At 34.6% G+C, this 17,637-nt stretch overlaps 1 protein-coding gene across 1 annotated transcript; it reads right to left on the reverse strand.

Moving 5' to 3' along the window:
- Positions 1 to 290: 290 nt before the first annotated feature.
- LOC112032049 (sucrose transport protein SUC3) lies at positions 291 to 14,055 on the reverse strand. The gene is made up of 14 exons (XM_024064747.2): positions 13,517 to 14,055; positions 11,727 to 11,792; positions 10,769 to 10,867; positions 10,620 to 10,684; positions 10,444 to 10,528; positions 10,299 to 10,332; positions 10,051 to 10,150; positions 9,672 to 9,747; positions 8,105 to 8,443; positions 2,707 to 2,850; positions 2,272 to 2,505; positions 2,114 to 2,177; positions 1,988 to 2,031; positions 291 to 761 (listed from the first exon to the last, which is right to left on the reverse strand). Exons 1-14 carry the CDS (start codon positions 13,808 to 13,810, stop codon positions 591 to 593), a joined length of 1,815 nt encoding a protein of 604 aa, XP_023920515.1. The 5' UTR covers positions 13,811 to 14,055; the 3' UTR covers positions 291 to 590.
- Positions 14,056 to 17,637: the final 3,582 nt, after the last annotated feature.

Consider the following 17,637-nt stretch of genomic DNA (forward strand, 5'->3'; position numbering starts at 1 on the left):
GAACTGGCACACTTCCTTAGAAGAGCAGTTTGTGCTTTTGGAATTCAGAAGAAAGCTTCACCATCCTTTATGAGTTTGCTTATGTCAGCCAGGACCAAACCAGTGACGGGCGACACCAAAACTAACAATGTACCACTACACGGAACCACCATCAGAATGATGGGTTATCAGTTAATTTAAAACATTATAATAACATACACATGAGCAACGACAAAGGAAAAAAAGATTAAACAGTCTGTATGAACTCAGAATGCAGAAATATGATAATTAGGAATGTTAAAAAGAATAAATGAGTAAGGAATTTTTTTTTTTCATCTTTCTATTAATGAGAATATGACTAAACTTTTCACTATATACACGTTATTCTTTAAAAATAGTGATGTATTACACTCTAAATAGGGTACAGATTCCCAAAATGGGGAAAAAAAATGAATGAAATTGAATATGGAATGTGTAAATTCTTTTGATAAGAATATGATACGTACGCAAAATGGCAGAGTCAATCCCTCTGAAAGTCACTGAGCATGTTCATGGGGCTGCTGATAATAATATTCAGGTTGGTTGTCAACTTGATGAGGCTGCTTCAGTCATTAACCAAAATGAAAACCAGATGACTTGAAAGATCTGCTGGAAAGATCTGGCAGCCTGCGGATTGCAATAACAGCAGCTGCCAAGGCAGCAAAGGAAGCCAAAACAAAGGCAGGAATATTTCCTCCACCAAATAAAGCATCCCACGGCCCCGCACCAAGTGATACAATCATCTGAATAAATCAACACGGTTGATATCAGCATCAACTAGATTAACAACTTTCATTTATTAATAACTTTAAAATGAAAGTAAGTGTGTATAAGCGTTTATCATGACCAAACCAGAGTAAAAAAAGAAAAAGTAACTTTTATAGCCCCATCAATATCCCCAAAATTTTAAAGAATATATCACAACTTTAAAAAAAAAAAAAAAAAAAAAAGGGGTGACTATGGTACATTGTTGGTGGAAATTTTTTTAGTGTGGCTAAATTGGCACATTGCAAGTAAATATAAGCATCCAAAGACACATTGAAATGAAGTTAGAATTTTAATAAGCTCAAACTAAAAATATATGGCAAACAAGCACACAAGGCAGAAAAATGTGGGGAGAAGATTAGCAGAATTAAAGAAAGAAAGAAATAACAATAATAATAATAATAATAATAATAAAAGCATCCTCATGGAGCTATGAAAACAGCCGTGTAAATTATGGACGTTTTTAAAACACGCCTTTTTCATCAGTTGCCAAATGGGGACTAACATTATGTTTGGGTTTAAAAACACAGTGATGCAAGACAAAACCAAAATGATATAACAATAAAATTGAAGAGCAGAAAATAGAGGATAGGTAACCTAGGGATCAATACCTAGGTTTACTCGGAGTTAGCACCAAGCGAGAGAGAACCTCTAGGAGGCAGCACTTACATTTGCTTGGAGTCAACACCAAACCATTGGAAAATTTTCAAAGAAATTTTATTAATAAAAAAACTGTTATCCATCTCATTAGGAATGCAATAAATGCTTATATAAACTTTTTGGACTAAACCCTAATTCCAATTCTACTTGACCTAGTAAATGACTTGGGAAAACTTAATTATTGAATTACACACCCAAAAATAAAAACCCTTACTCTCTAATTAATAAAATACTCATAACCTAATTAGCAACTAAAATCTAAAATAAAAATCTACTTGACCAATAAAAATACAATTGACTCCCAAAATTAATAAAGTCAAATTACACAAAATATTTCTTTGCACTTCCTGCATCACTCACTTTTTAACACCGAAAACTAGGTAACAAATGGGCACTTAACTAGTAAACTACAAAACAACAATAAGATTTAGATTGTTGTTTTAGGACTCTTTCCATTCCAACTTTGTAAAAAAAAAGTGAGTAACCACTTACAAATTTTAATGAGGAAAATGAACAGAAAATAAAGAAGAATGCATGGAAATACCTGTGGAACAACAATTGCAAGATTTAGCACTCCGATAGCCAGCCCTGTATAGCCATACAAACTCTTCAGAATTACAACTAGATAAAGATCGTAACAATAAGAAATAAAGAAGAAATTGTTACAGACCTTGGCCGCCACCAGAATCAGCAGTCAACTCTGCTGTGACAGAAAATGGAACACTGTATGTAATCTGCAACACACAAACAATCAATACCAGCAAACACATACTTCTGAGGGCAGAAATGGAGACAAATCAAGTAATACTGCAAGGAAAATATGCTTACAGCAAGAGGAAAGCCAAGAAGAGCAAATACAATCAAGGAAGCTATCCTGATTGCTGCACTCCCACCAATTACATGTTGAATCCCTTCAGAATATTCTCGGACGGATACCAAACTAATGATAGCAGTGCCTGCCATGCAGACAAACACAATAAAATTGCTCATTGCCCATACTAGTCTTGCCCCAAGCCACTGACACATTGGCTCAATAAGGAAAGAACTAATGCCAAGAACAACCTATACCACAAGAAATATGAACTTTCTTTTAGATAATTATATACCTATCAAAAAAAAATAACTGTTTAGCAAGATAAGACACTATTTACAAATTTCCATTATCATCAAGTTGTGAAAAATATTCTTATTGTAATTTGAAAAAAGAATGAGTCATTTCAAATAAAATTTAAAATTACAGATGCTCAATTTTTGAGTTCTTACTGAATTCAATAGCAAACCGAATGCACCTTCTCTGACACCTTGATCATACTTTTGTACTTCAGAAAGGTTTCCTTTTGGATCTCCATGATAAACTTCCCTCCCCATCCAATCAGTATCAAAAAGAAAGAACGGGAACCAGGACAGCTGCATTTAAGATTATAATTGCAAACATCATAAGGTTAATATGGAGGGTTGAACCAGCAATCATCACATAAAAACACTAATATAACACATGCACAGAGTAATGCAGAAGTGATGGCAGATGAGGCCCAGGCCTCCAACACATGACATAAGTAGAAGTATTTATTTTTAAAAACTTAACAAAATTCCAAATTAGAAACTTAGTTACTATAAGTCAATATTTTTATATTTAATACTCAACAAAAAAGAACATTTTTAATCTTACTTTTTAGTGTCCATTTTAAATATTAGAAACCAATTTGTTTTCAAAATAAATCTCAATTGTCTCATTTCTCCCTCTAGATAACCCTTAACTTTCTGTAAAAATCTTCATTATGCTTCCCCCCCCCCCCCCCCCCAAACCCTCCCATCCCCCATGTTTGTTGATTTAATCATACTTCACATAGGATAGATTAGGGAACTCTGTCTGCATGTGCTTTTGGTGGGATTTTGAAAAGAAAGAAAGATGATCTTGAGATTGGCCTAGTTTGCAACCAAATTAGGTTTGAAAAGTTTGAATCTTGGTGATAGAGGATTACAAGTTGTAGAAATTCTAGGCAGCATCAAAATTAGCATCTTATGACTGGTTTAATGGTTTATTTGGTGGCTAACAAGGAAAAATATAAAGTTCTAGAGTATTATGGGTAGGGAACATGGTGTGATCTGGGATTGCTAAGAGAGAATATCGTTGCTGTTCAGGAGCTCTATGAAATTTTTGTGAACAGTATTGGCATGCCAAAGAAGAAGAGAACGAAAGAACAAAATACTCTACGCACTCTTGCCCCAAAACAAACAATAATCCATTAATCAAAATCTTTGAATTCTTTGAAAGCATTAAGCACAAATGTAAATGATTCTTTAATTGACTCTAGGAACACAGCCACATTACGAATATGGCAATTCTTGAAAACTATGATACAACACAGTGAGAGCACAACAATTAATTTATTAATATATATATATATTTCATAACTTCATCCGGGTCTGTTCTTAGTATCATATATTTGTTTATAGCCAGTCCAATCCCAGGAAAAGGAGAAGGGTAGTGGTAGGTTAACAGCCAGCGTAAACTTTAGTCACTCATTGGGGGTGTCCCTAAGTTACATGTAGCTAACCCAAGCTAACCCAAACTAATCTTGTCAAGGATCCATAACCGATCCCAAAATTTTGGCACTAAGACTTTGTAGGGATTTATAGGCCAGTTTTTAGGATTGGAAAGCCTTGAGGGTTTGGTTATAGCTTGGAAATGAGATGAGACTGGTGTTTGATCTGAGATTTTGGTAGATTGAAGATTAGGGTTAGTGATTTACGCCTTGGGAACTTCAAGTATAGTATGAGAATATTAGAATGTGAGTGGTTGGCGAGGGTTCTTGAAGGAATATGCAAGTAGAATTTGATGAAAATGCAACAAGGGTTTCAGATTGCAAGCATCGGATGATGGATCTAGAGGATGGATTGCATGAATGTGGTGAGTGATGGAATGGATTGTGACTTTTTCAAGAGTCACCTCTGCCAAGATGAGACTACTTCTAGGTAGTCTTTACCCCAAGAAATTAACAAGAGAGAAAACAAGACTAAGCAATCAAAATGACTATTCTTCATTCAAAGGTCCAAATAAGAGTTACAACACCTATTTATACATCACTTGCCCTATTCTAAGTGGCCACACATGACTCAATAATTGGCTTACTAATTAGTGCTCACAAGAATTAACACGTGATTAATGTGTTACATGTGCTTGAACCCTAACTAGCCCAACTTAGTCTAGTTACTAGTAACTAACTTGCAACTAACAAACCCTTATACGTGCCAATCATGCAATCTGATCCAAAAGATCAAAATGCTCTTGGTTGACAAATCAAGGTTGATCCACATGCATGGGAGTGAGGGAAATCTGTCACAAAAATATAAGAGCATTTGGACAAGGGATTGCCATTCAGCACTAAGTAGTGATGGAAGTGCCGATAAGGCCCTTCAGTCTGCCAATCAGCACTTCCTACAATGCTAGGATTTTTTCGTATTTCTCAACTTCATGTGAGTTGCCAACAAAAGTACATTGATTAATCTTTTTTTCAAAATAATAATAAACATTTTTCAGGTTTTAAAAATAAAGAACTGTTTTAATAATAAATTTTTTTGGGAGGGATAAGCGCTTCATTCTCTTTTGGGGGTAATCGATGTTCTAATAATAAAGCTGACATATAATAAATAAATTAGAGAGAGAGGGGGAAAAAAAAAGATTATAACAGAACATATTTATCTTTGGTCAATTTGTGAATAAAGAGCACACACCTAAAACATAACAAAGAAAATAAAAGGAGAACCAGATACGACATAAAAAAACCTAATGATAACTTTCTAAGTGAAGAAACAATTATTTAACTCCTAAATTTCAATTGATTTGACCTTCCAAACCATAAATCTTAGAATCTACAAAGTTGCGAAGAACAGCAAATGAATCTTTGATAGCTGCATCAAAACTATCCCTTATCTTAGGCAATTGACAGAAAGCATTGATATAGGCATTTCTTTTTACCCTTAAATGAATGCCACACCATATTATTCGGTAGTGTGATTTGATAAGAAATAGTTGGCATCCTTCATCTTCTTTATTATAATGCAACATTGTTGAAGGTGTTTGACATCCTGCCATTTCTAAAATGTACAAAAGGAATATAAATAGCTATATTTATCTTCTTCAATTCATAAATTGAGAACATAGTGATATACTTAGTTTTATAATGATAACTTTGATTTGCAGTTTTTTTTCCATTTGATTATATATGAAAATAGTTGCACTTATTCCATATATTCTTTGCTATAGTTCACAGATTCTACAACTTAGTAGTTCAAAATTCTTTTTAAAGGCTTTACATCATATAATTTTTGTTTTTGTATTGGAGCTAAATGTTCGCTTCACCAACTTTCGTAATACTCAATATCTGAAAATTACATCATTCCCAAATCACACTTAAATCTCCGTGTTTAAAAATACAATCAATGAGTTAAACAATAAACAATTACAGATTTTGTCAGTACAACTTGATAGATTAAAACTCTCAATGTTGAAGTTCATCTCAAGTACTCAAGCCCCTACAAAATTACTCTATAATAAGATCATATTAGTTCAAAATTAAATTACAAATTTATAGGTATATGCAAGTTTCCATTTCACATAAACTTATCCATTTGACTTATTTCTTTTTATCAAGTAAAAACAAATATGCTAATAGTTAATATCCATGCAAGACTGAGATATACCATAAGACCAATAAGCTGATTCAAAGATCTTACTAACAACCTCTTGGCCTAAAAAAAGTAATCTTTCTTAAGGTCAGAGCAAAATATGAACAGCAATAAATTANTAAGCAATCAAAATGACTATTCTTCATTCAAAGGTCCAAATAAGAGTTACAACACCTATTTATACATCACTTGCCCTATTCTAAGTGGCCACACATGACTCAATAATTGGCTTACTAATTAGTGCTCACAAGAATTAACACGTGATTAATGTGTTACATGTGCTTGAACCCTAACTAGCCCAACTTAGTCTAGTTACTAGTAACTAACTTGCAACTAACAAACCCTTATACGTGCCAATCATGCAATCTGATCCAAAAGATCAAAATGCTCTTGGTTGACAAATCAAGGTTGATCCACATGCATGGGAGTGAGGGAAATCTGTCACAAAAATATAAGAGCATTTGGACAAGGGATTGCCATTCAGCACTAAGTAGTGATGGAAGTGCCGATAAGGCCCTTCAGTCTGCCAATCAGCACTTCCTACAATGCTAGGATTTTTTCGTATTTCTCAACTTCATGTGAGTTGCCAACAAAAGTACATTGATTAATCTTTTTTTCAAAATAATAATAAACATTTTTCAGGTTTTAAAAATAAAGAACTGTTTTAATAATAAATTTTTTTGGGAGGGATAAGCGCTTCATTCTCTTTTGGGGGTAATCGATGTTCTAATAATAAAGCTGACATATAATAAATAAATTAGAGAGAGAGGGGGAAAAAAAAAGATTATAACAGAACATATTTATCTTTGGTCAATTTGTGAATAAAGAGCACACACCTAAAACATAACAAAGAAAATAAAAGGAGAACCAGATACGACATAAAAAAACCTAATGATAACTTTCTAAGTGAAGAAACAATTATTTAACTCCTAAATTTCAATTGATTTGACCTTCCAAACCATAAATCTTAGAATCTACAAAGTTGCGAAGAACAGCAAATGAATCTTTGATAGCTGCATCAAAACTATCCCTTATCTTAGGCAATTGACAGAAAGCATTGATATAGGCATTTCTTTTTACCCTTAAATGAATGCCACACCATATTATTCGGTAGTGTGATTTGATAAGAAATAGTTGGCATCCTTCATCTTCTTTATTATAATGCAACATTGTTGAAGGTGTTTGACATCCTGCCATTTCTAAAATGTACAAAAGGAATATAAATAGCTATATTTATCTTCTTCAATTCATAAATTGAGAACATAGTGATATACTTAGTTTTATAATGATAACTTTGATTTGCAGTTTTTTTTCCATTTGATTATATATGAAAATAGTTGCACTTATTCCATATATTCTTTGCTATAGTTCACAGATTCTACAACTTAGTAGTTCAAAATTCTTTTTAAAGGCTTTACATCATATAATTTTTGTTTTTGTATTGGAGCTAAATGTTCGCTTCACCAACTTTCGTAATACTCAATATCTGAAAATTACATCATTCCCAAATCACACTTAAATCTCCGTGTTTAAAAATACAATCAATGAGTTAAACAATAAACAATTACAGATTTTGTCAGTACAACTTGATAGATTAAAACTCTCAATGTTGAAGTTCATCTCAAGTACTCAAGCCCCTACAAAATTACTCTATAATAAGATCATATTAGTTCAAAATTAAATTACAAATTTATAGGTATATGCAAGTTTCCATTTCACATAAACTTATCCATTTGACTTATTTCTTTTTATCAAGTAAAAACAAATATGCTAATAGTTAATATCCATGCAAGACTGAGATATACCATAAGACCAATAAGCTGATTCAAAGATCTTACTAACAACCTCTTGGCCTAAAAAAAGTAATCTTTCTTAAGGTCAGAGCAAAATATGAACAGCAAAATGACTAACAACTAATTTGAAAGTAATACACAGAAACAGGAGCTATTGATATAAGAACTGGAGTGCTTACCCAACTAAGAGCCATAACAATAAGCACTGAATGCATCGAAGGTGGCAAATGCCTTAAACTAGTCAACAAATTGACTAACACAGATCCGGGGCCATCATTAACGCTTTCATTTTGATGATCCTCAACTATAGAGTTGACCTGTGTTAGGTTTCTAACCCTTTCGCCATTGGCATTAGCATTAATTGGCATATCAGGCATTGACTTCGAATGATCAAGGCCATTTTGTTGAGGATCATCCAACAAAGGTGCAGAATCCGACAGATGCTGGGGCTGATTCACAGTAAGTGGAACCTCATTTGCAAAATAAAGTGTCACAAGCGTGCAAAGAGCCAGGAAAACCTGCAGATACACCAAACACCATTCTTTGACTCAGAATCGTACAATTTGATGCCAGCAGAACACATACAGTTGCAAACTGTTTTTTTTTTTTTTTTTTTAATATTAATTAATTAATTAAAAAATAAGTGAACTTTTTTTTTTTTTTGATAAGTAAAAAATAAGTGAGCTTTTGAACTACTAAAAAGGTATGTGTATAAAAAGAAGAAAGAAATTTCAAAGCTATGTCAATATGGATTTCCTTTGTCAATCAGAACCTAGAGCAATTACTTATAGGGAACTATTATTTCCATACCAATAATATCTGCTTCCAGGCTCCTCTCTCTTACACACGCGGGGCCCATTTCGGGTGTAAAAATAGCAGTTCCACAACTTAAAATAGGCATGTCCTAATCAAATTTAACATGCTATAATACACAAGTTTCTGAGAAAGCATTTCCCCAACTTAAAGTAGGCATGTCCTAATCTAATAATTACTTTTAGCATTTCCCCATGAAAGGGTTTCCTTTTTCATTTGGACGGCAGTTTGGGGGAATATTCTCACTTATGAAATCTTAGGAAGAGAGACTACATTATAGTGGACTGGTGCTGCATGTGCCTATGTAGTGGGGAGACTGTGGATCACCTTTTGATGCATTGCAATGAGGCGAGGCTTATCAGTTGTGGAGCTTTGTCTTCCAATCTTTGGGATCTACAGGGTCCTACTGGAGAGAGCACTTGATCTTATGTTTGGCTGGAGGAACTGGTTAGGTAAACATTCTTCAGGCATTTGGAATTTGGTTCCGTTATTCTTGATGTAGACCATATGGCAGAAACGCAATAGGAGAACATTTGATGATGTGGTGAGTACAGGGATCAGCTACTACCCACCTTCATAGGCTCTCTGTTTGATTAATCTCATGTAGGGGGTTTTAAGCATAGAGATTTGATTCCATTATTTTTAGAGTCTGTCCTTTTGTACATAATTGTTCTGAAGTTTTTGTAATTCTTTAGGCTACCTGGTGTTCATTGTACATGAAGTAGTCTTCATTTATTAAAACTATTCTTACTTATCAAAATAAAATAAAAATTGTGCTTCATTTACATATGATAAATCATTTAAGAAGTCACAATAATAGATACCATAATACACATGATTGACAGGAAAAAAATAATATTTTTTTCAAATAAATGTCAGAGAAGTAATTAACTATATAAAATGGGAAAGATTCATGCAAGTATACTAACTCACCACCGCAACAAGGAACGCTGCTTTGAGATTTCCACAAGCATCACAGCAAGCATTACTTGTCAGGAATGGAAACCATCTGCTCATAAATGAATTTCTCAAATAAATTAATCTCCACAAAAACTTAAGTGTTGAATTTGAACAATGAAAACACAAAATCATATTTCAACTGAGACAAACCAGAGTGGGAAGTGCAAGACACAGAGTTTCTTTAAGTCTATATGGTTGATTTTTTAATAATAAAGATTTTAAAAAATGGGGAATGAATTATGATATCTAATCAGAGATGAAGGAATGCATCGAACGAATCACATAAAGACATGCACAAGCCAAATCTACAGAAACAGCATATTACAACTAAACAACATTCAAAGGGTGTCACCTGTGCCAACTTCCACTAGCACCTGCAGAGTATCCTAGAATGTTTCCAACAGCCATCCATGAGCAAAATACAGCATTTGCTGAATTACGTTGATCGGGCCCTAAAAATATAGTCATAACATAAGTTATAATGTTTTGCATTAGCATGTAGTTTGTAAGTAAAACATGTAAATAAAGATTGAGTTCCTAGGTCTCACTAAATTATAAGAACCCATATGGAAAAGATATAGGAGTAAAAAAATAAGCCACCTGATAGATCGGCAAGAAGAGCACGAGCTGGTCCCTACAAACAATAAAAGTTCCATTGTTTGCTCACATTCATGGTGGTTAATGGCATAAGATTTAAATTGCAGTGATTGGAAACCAGAAATAAAATTGTTTCAAGAAGCCTTACCTGCACTGTATTGTTGGCAAGATCCAGCATCCAGAAACCAATAATAAAGACAATAGCTGCCCTAGTCCGGGTACCTTTGTATTTACTGCATTTGCATAGATGAGTGTTTTTAAACCTCAAATATTCCATATATGTGAAATAGAAAAAACAAAGAATCAAGAGGAGGCAATAGGAACCTGCAATGCTCCTTCGTGTCACCTAATATATATCCAATGTCTGCAGAAAACCCGATTAATATCACCTATATTGCAAGACTTAGTTTAGCTAATATAAAAAGCTGTAGACAACAACAAATTTAAGAGATCCAAGAGTTCCTAACACTTACTGCTACTGAGATCATGAGAGATCCTACAAAAATGAATGGCCGTCTTCTTCCATATTTAGAAGTGCATTTATCACTCCAAATACCGACACATGGTTGAACCTGAAAAATAATAAGCAAGTAACTCAAGAACATAACCATCGGAATTCGGAAGCAGACATATATTAAGGTGACAAATATGCAGAAGAAATTTAAGACTGTATTGCATGAGCACATCTATAGACAATTAATAAATCACCACAGAGACAAACATCAAAGGGCATTAAGGGGTTCAGTAAAATCAAGAGGCATCATAGATTCATAGTGCACAGGATCTGAAGTACCAGAAGGCATTGATGAAGCTTATGAAACATTTTTTATTTTTTATTTTTTTCATTTTCTGTAGAAATGACAAGAAAATTAAGAAGCTGTAGAAACCATCCATTCCTATGGACAAATTGTAACCAATTGAAGCAGACACCCAATACAGGCCTCCTATTTTCCTTATTTACTATTTGGGTTGTTCTTGGTACTACATAACGAATCTCACAGACTAAAGGTAGTATTCAACTGCTACTACGCATAGTGTAGTCAAAGTCCATTGTGGCAAATATTATAAATCATCTTCATTAAGCACAAGTACTTTCTATTGAAGGTGGCACTACTCAACATGCAAGTTGCTCCTTTCATTTTCATTTTGTCTATTTGCACGTGATGGCTTTTGGGGGGAAGGCATACTCTTTTCAAACAGAAACAAGCTATAAGATAGAATTCATTAGATAAACAAAGACATGACTAGAAACGGTTTGCATTCCATATTGATTCCAACATGATATGATGATGTGTTATATATTGGTAAGAATTAAAAGGGGCAATACATACCAAATCATACAAAGCGGCAATGTAAAAAAAATAACTGGACCATCAGTCACACAGTGAGAAAACCAAAAAAGAAGGAAATAAAGTGATTGCTATCACCTACCACAAGACCAGTAATAGGGCCACAAAGCCAAATAAATGAAGAAAAGGCATGCTCTATTCCAAGTGTCTGCAACAATTAGTTGAGAGCATTAGTTAATCAGAATGAAGCTCAAGCATAAAATTAAAAAGAACTCAATACAGTTTGACTGATAAAGGCAGAGATACCATAAACCATCAAACCAATAATGAATAAACTGTGAGAAGATAACAAATTGCATAATTTAAGCTGGAAAAAAATTCAGAAGAACAGAGATGATAATGATATTACCGTTAAACATCCTTTTACATAGTAACAGTTGAAACAGTTCTGTTTCACACTTAAAAATTTGAGCTTTCAACATTCTCCGGAATCCTGATGCTACAAGCATTCAATGCATTTGTGATACCAACTATGACCATGTTATTTTATTTTGGTTATTATTTAGTTGTCAATTTTGACAGCAAGGGAGGTGGGTAGGAGAGTTGGAGCTGAGGCATCCTATATTTTAGCATACATAATGGTAAGGCTCCATGCAAAGTAGCAATGGGAGAATGGCTATTGATCAACAAGTTTCTTAGAAAGCGGATTAATAAGTTCTCTAAACTCATCTTCAATTCATAACGTAATTTTTTTTAAATCTGGAATTATGTTAGGTGGTACCATCCAAACATTGTAAAGACGGGTTTTGTTTAGCATAAACAGAAAAAAGTCTTCAAACATTATACTTTCCTCAAAAAGTAGATTTTATTCTCCTTTTTCCAAATAAGAAATTGCATTAAATTAGGCATCAACAATCAAGAGCTATATTTTGTATCGAATTCAAATTGGTGCAACTATTTTGTCCTTTTTTGGTAGGTACACTTGTGGCCAGTGGTTCTTCAACTCACAACCCCGCCCCTCCACTTTGCTCTTAAATGAAGAGGACATTGAACTCGTGCTAATTACTCATTAGTGCATTTAGTTGTCTTTTTTCATTTGGAGTTCTAAAAAGAATGTCAACATTGATGCAATCAACTTTTTTGTGCACAAGTGATGTACACAGCCAATTATACTTTTCTCTCTTGAAAATTGTTGAAAAAAAAAAAAAAAAAAAAAAAAACTAAACATAGGGTGTGCCTAATGACTTACTGCATTCATTGTTATTGTTAGAATCACGTGGTTAAATGATTAAATTTACTATATCCCAATAGCTCAAGCTTTTGAGACAATCAGTAATTTAACATGATATCAGACAAGTCATAATTTAACAATTATATTAATTTTTTTTTCCTTTTTTCAGAAAAACAAAGTCGAACTATACACAAATATCAATAAAAACAAATAATCTTATCTCGAATATCGATTTAAATCCTCCAAGGGAAAAGTTAATAGATGCCTAAGGAAAACTATTTCTAGAAATTTTTTATGAGAAGAAAAAAGCAACTAATTTTTTTGACAGTTTTTTATATTTCCCATAAGATCCTTTCCTAAAGCTTTTAACATGACCTGTCATTGAAATCTACATTTTTCTCTTTTTCAAACAATGCTGCATTATATACCTACTAATTGAACATTTAGTATAGGACATACCAAACATCCCGTTGAGAATTTCAATTTCCCTCTATATACAATGACATTAAAATTAGCGGCACTCAAAATCACAAACTCCCTGTAATTCTCTCAATCTTAAAGAAGCATCTAAATTCTCAATCAAGCAGTTTCAAGCTCCTCAGATCCGAATCGAACACAAACCACACCAATTCAAATCACATAAACAAAAAACGAAAACAAATTTGAAGAGAGAGAGAGAGAGAGAGAGAGAGAGCATGGACCTGAATGTAGGGAGTCAAGAGAGAGAGCTGCAAGGCCCAGCCGAATTGGACGCCGGCGGCGATGGTGCAACTGAGAACAAGAGTCGCCAAACTACAATTCTTTTTCTCTCCGGGAAGAGGCGGAGACGAAGACGGAGGAGGAGGAGGAGAAGAAGAATTGAGATCGATCCGGTGGTTTGGGGAGGGGGAATCGACGTCGACGTCGACGACTCCAACCATTTCCACTTCCGCCGCATCGTCCTTCAGGTTCTTGTACGGAAACCGGATTGACACTGACTCGGTCTTCCCCGCCATGACTCGGACGCTGACTCTGTTGCGATCGGTTACAACCGCCTTACATTCGAGAAATTATCGATACTGAGTTTAGGCCTTTGGCTTTTTTGAAAGATAGATCTGGATGTAGAATTTGGATTTGGATTTAAAGAAATTAGAGAAATTTTGCAGAGAGAAATTTCGGCGGGTATGGTGGTGTGAATGTGTGAGAGAGAGATACAGAGATCAGTCTGTGTTTTGCTGCGTTGCAGCACCACGAAGAGTCATATGCTACATACCAAAAATAAATAAAAATTGACAACTATTTTTTTTTCATCGGAACAATTTGCCTTAAAAAAAAAAAAAAAAAAAAAAAATGGTGCTTCTAGACTTTATCTTTTTTCTTTAATTATCTTTACTTTTTTTGTTATTAAATTTATTATAAGAAAAAATAGTCAAATTAAATTTTACAAAAGTTATAATTTATTTTTTAAGGGTGAAAAGGATAATGATTTTGCTGTTGGTCTATTATTCAATTATTTAATTTTTTAAAAAGAAAAAAATCATTTTAATTTTAGGATTAATTCTATTAACATTTCTTAAGGTTTGAGTTAATGCCAATTAGGTTCAAGATTTTTCAAAACTGAACAATTTAGTCACTAAAGTTAGGGGTGTTTACGAGTCAGTTCAGGTTGGGTTTATGCCCAACCTGCAACCTACTCATCCAAATTGGGTGGAGATTTTCTAAACTTGCCGCTGACCAATGAAGGAGTCAAGTGAAATTGGTTAGGTCTTCGTCGGATGGTAGACGGTATTGGTCAAAGTCAAGAAGGACATGTAGCCAAAACTCGCCGAATCTGGCTGAAATATGGCTGTATTTGGTGAGATCTGACCGAGGAATTCCTCAGACGGCAAAGAACGACAGACTTTTGGTGGTGGAATTGGTCAAGTCGGTTGAAATTGGGTTTTGATGAAATGACCCGTCAGAATTGAGTTTTGGACATCGAAAACTGCCGCTAACTGTCACAAGAGTTGAATCGAACGATTTTTGTAGTGGGTGGGTGGGTCAGGTCCATGGATGGTCTGGAAGGCCCTAACTAAAGTCAAGATTCTTCAAAACTGAACAATTTAGTCACTAAAGTTATAGGTGTTTACGAGTCGGTCCAAGTTGGGTTTATGCCTAACCCGTAACCTACTCGTCCAAATTGGGTGAAGATTTTCTAAACTTGCTGCCAACCGATGAAGGAGTCGAATCAAATTGGTTGGGTCTTCATTGGATGGTAGTCGGTATCGGTTGAAGTCAAGAAGGAGGACATGTAGCCAAAACTCGCCAGATCTGGCTGAAATATGGCTGTGTTTGGTGAGATCTTACCGAAGAATTCCTCAGACGGCAAAGAACGATGGACTTTTGGTGGTGGAATTGGTCGGGTCAGTTGAAATTGGGTTTTGATGAAATGACCCGTCGGAATTGAGTTTTGGATGTCGAAAACTGCCGCTATCCATCACAAGAGTCGAATCGAACGATTTTTGGATTAGGCTAGTTGGTTTGGGTGGGTGGGTCAGGTCTGGATAGCCCTAGCTAAAGTCAACTTTGTACTTAAGGCGATTGAGAAAAATAATTAACTAACCTAACAATATTTAAGGACTAAGTTGGCTTTTGGAATCAAATTGGTCAATTTTCAAAAAACTCTTGAAGTTGGTTAGGATAAACTCAGAATATGTTAATGAAATTTATCCTAAATTTTAAAAAGAGAACAATTTCGTTATTCCATTTATTTTCTATAAGAATTTTATTTACATGTTTTGGATCAATTTGATTTATTTATTTCTCTCAAATAGGTTTTACGTCAATTTGATTGTAGTGAGATAGCTCAACATTTGTTGTTGACTTGTTGACCAACGTAAATAACTTCTGAAAAAAAAAAAAAAAAAGAAGATAAAATTATAAAATTATTATATGTTAAAGATTAAGACTTGTTGACCAACGTAAATAACTTCTGAAAAAAAAAAAAAAAAAGAAGATAAAATTATAAAATTATTATATGTTAAAGATTAAAGACAAAGATAGGATTACATGTCTAAATGGAGTGTGTTCGGATATAATTTTTTTATTAAATTTTTTTGTAAAATATAATCATATTTGAAAAAAAAAAAAATTGGGTCTTCAAAAAGATATTAATAAATAAATTAATTAAAAACTTAAAAGAAAAAAGCTGTTGCAAAAGTGATGCTTCCTATGAAATCCAAAATGGATCCACCACTTGAGGAACGCCCAGGCGACTTTGTTGAAACTTTATTCTAATTTCTGACTTTGATTCAACTTCTTCCACTTCCAAAAAAAAAAAAAAATCTGACTTTAATTTTTGTATTAAAAAAATGGTAATTGTCTTTTTCGGGTAAGCCAATGAGTAACATCAAACGGAAGGTGCGATGCAAGTGTTGGATGAGACACACGGTAATTTGGATAATGTAATGGAATCAGGACCGTTGATCGGATAAACAAAAATTCAACACATTGATTTTACTTTCCGCAAAGGAAAGGGAAACCCCAACCGACAGTGGAATTTTGTCGAGTCAGATTCACGTTTAGCCTACACTAAAGACTTTCCACAAATCGCAAAAATTAGTCTTGGACACGTGTAATCAATACTCAAAAGGAGCTGCAAATTAAAGTTTTAGCCAATCAACTATAAAGAAAATGTTCTTAATTGTGCAGCAGTCACAGCTGTCCAAAACAACATTCTTTGAGTTATTAATTATAATTAAAATTTGTCCGACACAGCCGCTCACAAACTCACAAAAAATACCAAAAAAAAAAAAAAAAAGTACAATTGTTGAGTCGAGGAGTTTTTGCTCGTTCTTATTTGAGTCTAGCATTAACACAATAGTTATATTAGCTGTTGTGAAATTTTTTTTTTTTTAGGGTATGTTTAGGCTTTCTCTAATGATTTCATACAACTTGTTTGAATACAGCTGGCAGCGTGTAAGTGTTTTGGAGTTTTGGTTTTTTTTTAGAAGAACATTTCACGTGATTATACACTGTTTAGTGGGTTTTATGCATTGTTTACGAGACCTGTGAGGTCAGAGTATCGGGTAGCCTTAGCCCACTCCAAGCCAAGCCCAAATGACCCACGCCGAGGATGCACGATGGGTTCAAGGATGACCCTGTCCTCGGGCGTCCGAGATCTCGGAAAAACACGAGGACCACCCTACCAAAGGACTCCTGGAATATCCGAGGAGGAAAGGACCCAGTGCCACGCGTTGACAACAGAAGTACGAAGAAGGAGCAAGCCTTGGGCGAACTGTCACCTCGGTATTGAATACGCTCACCTAACCCTTCTGGCCGCATTAATGGGGATGTAACCCCTTGACAGAGCAACATCGATCAGGGTGAACCACTGGAGTATGGATATGGCCTCTGATAGGACAGACGGTCAGGAGGGAGACCAATAGATGATCAACAGGAGGAGGAAGAGAGGGATATATAATAGATGTGAGCAAAATGTATAAGGGGGGAAAAAAGGAGCAAAAGGGGAAGAAAAAACCTCCTCGGCCCATGGCCGAGGAGCATCCCCCAGTTGTAAGCTATTCTTAATATTCTTCAATAAAAGGAAAGTAGTTCATGCTTCATGAACGCCAGCGAGCGCCTAAACCTTCGATCCACTTTCTACAAATTCATTGTTCTGGGTTCGTTGGGCCTTTAACCCATACCCTTTGGGCTAGGGCTACAAAAACAGACCCTACAATTGGCTACAAAAACAGACCCTACAATTGGCGCCGTCTGTGGGAAGGATTAGTGCGCTGGCCAGCGTGACAGGCGATCATTCTAAGTAATCGTTCTACGGAAGATTGTTGGTGATGCAAAAAAA

The sequence above is a fragment of the Quercus suber genome, unplaced genomic scaffold, assembly GCF_002906115.3.
Source record: "Quercus suber isolate HL8 unplaced genomic scaffold, Cork oak 2.0 scaffold_519, whole genome shotgun sequence".
NCBI lineage: Eukaryota > Viridiplantae > Streptophyta > Magnoliopsida > Fagales > Fagaceae > Quercus > Quercus suber.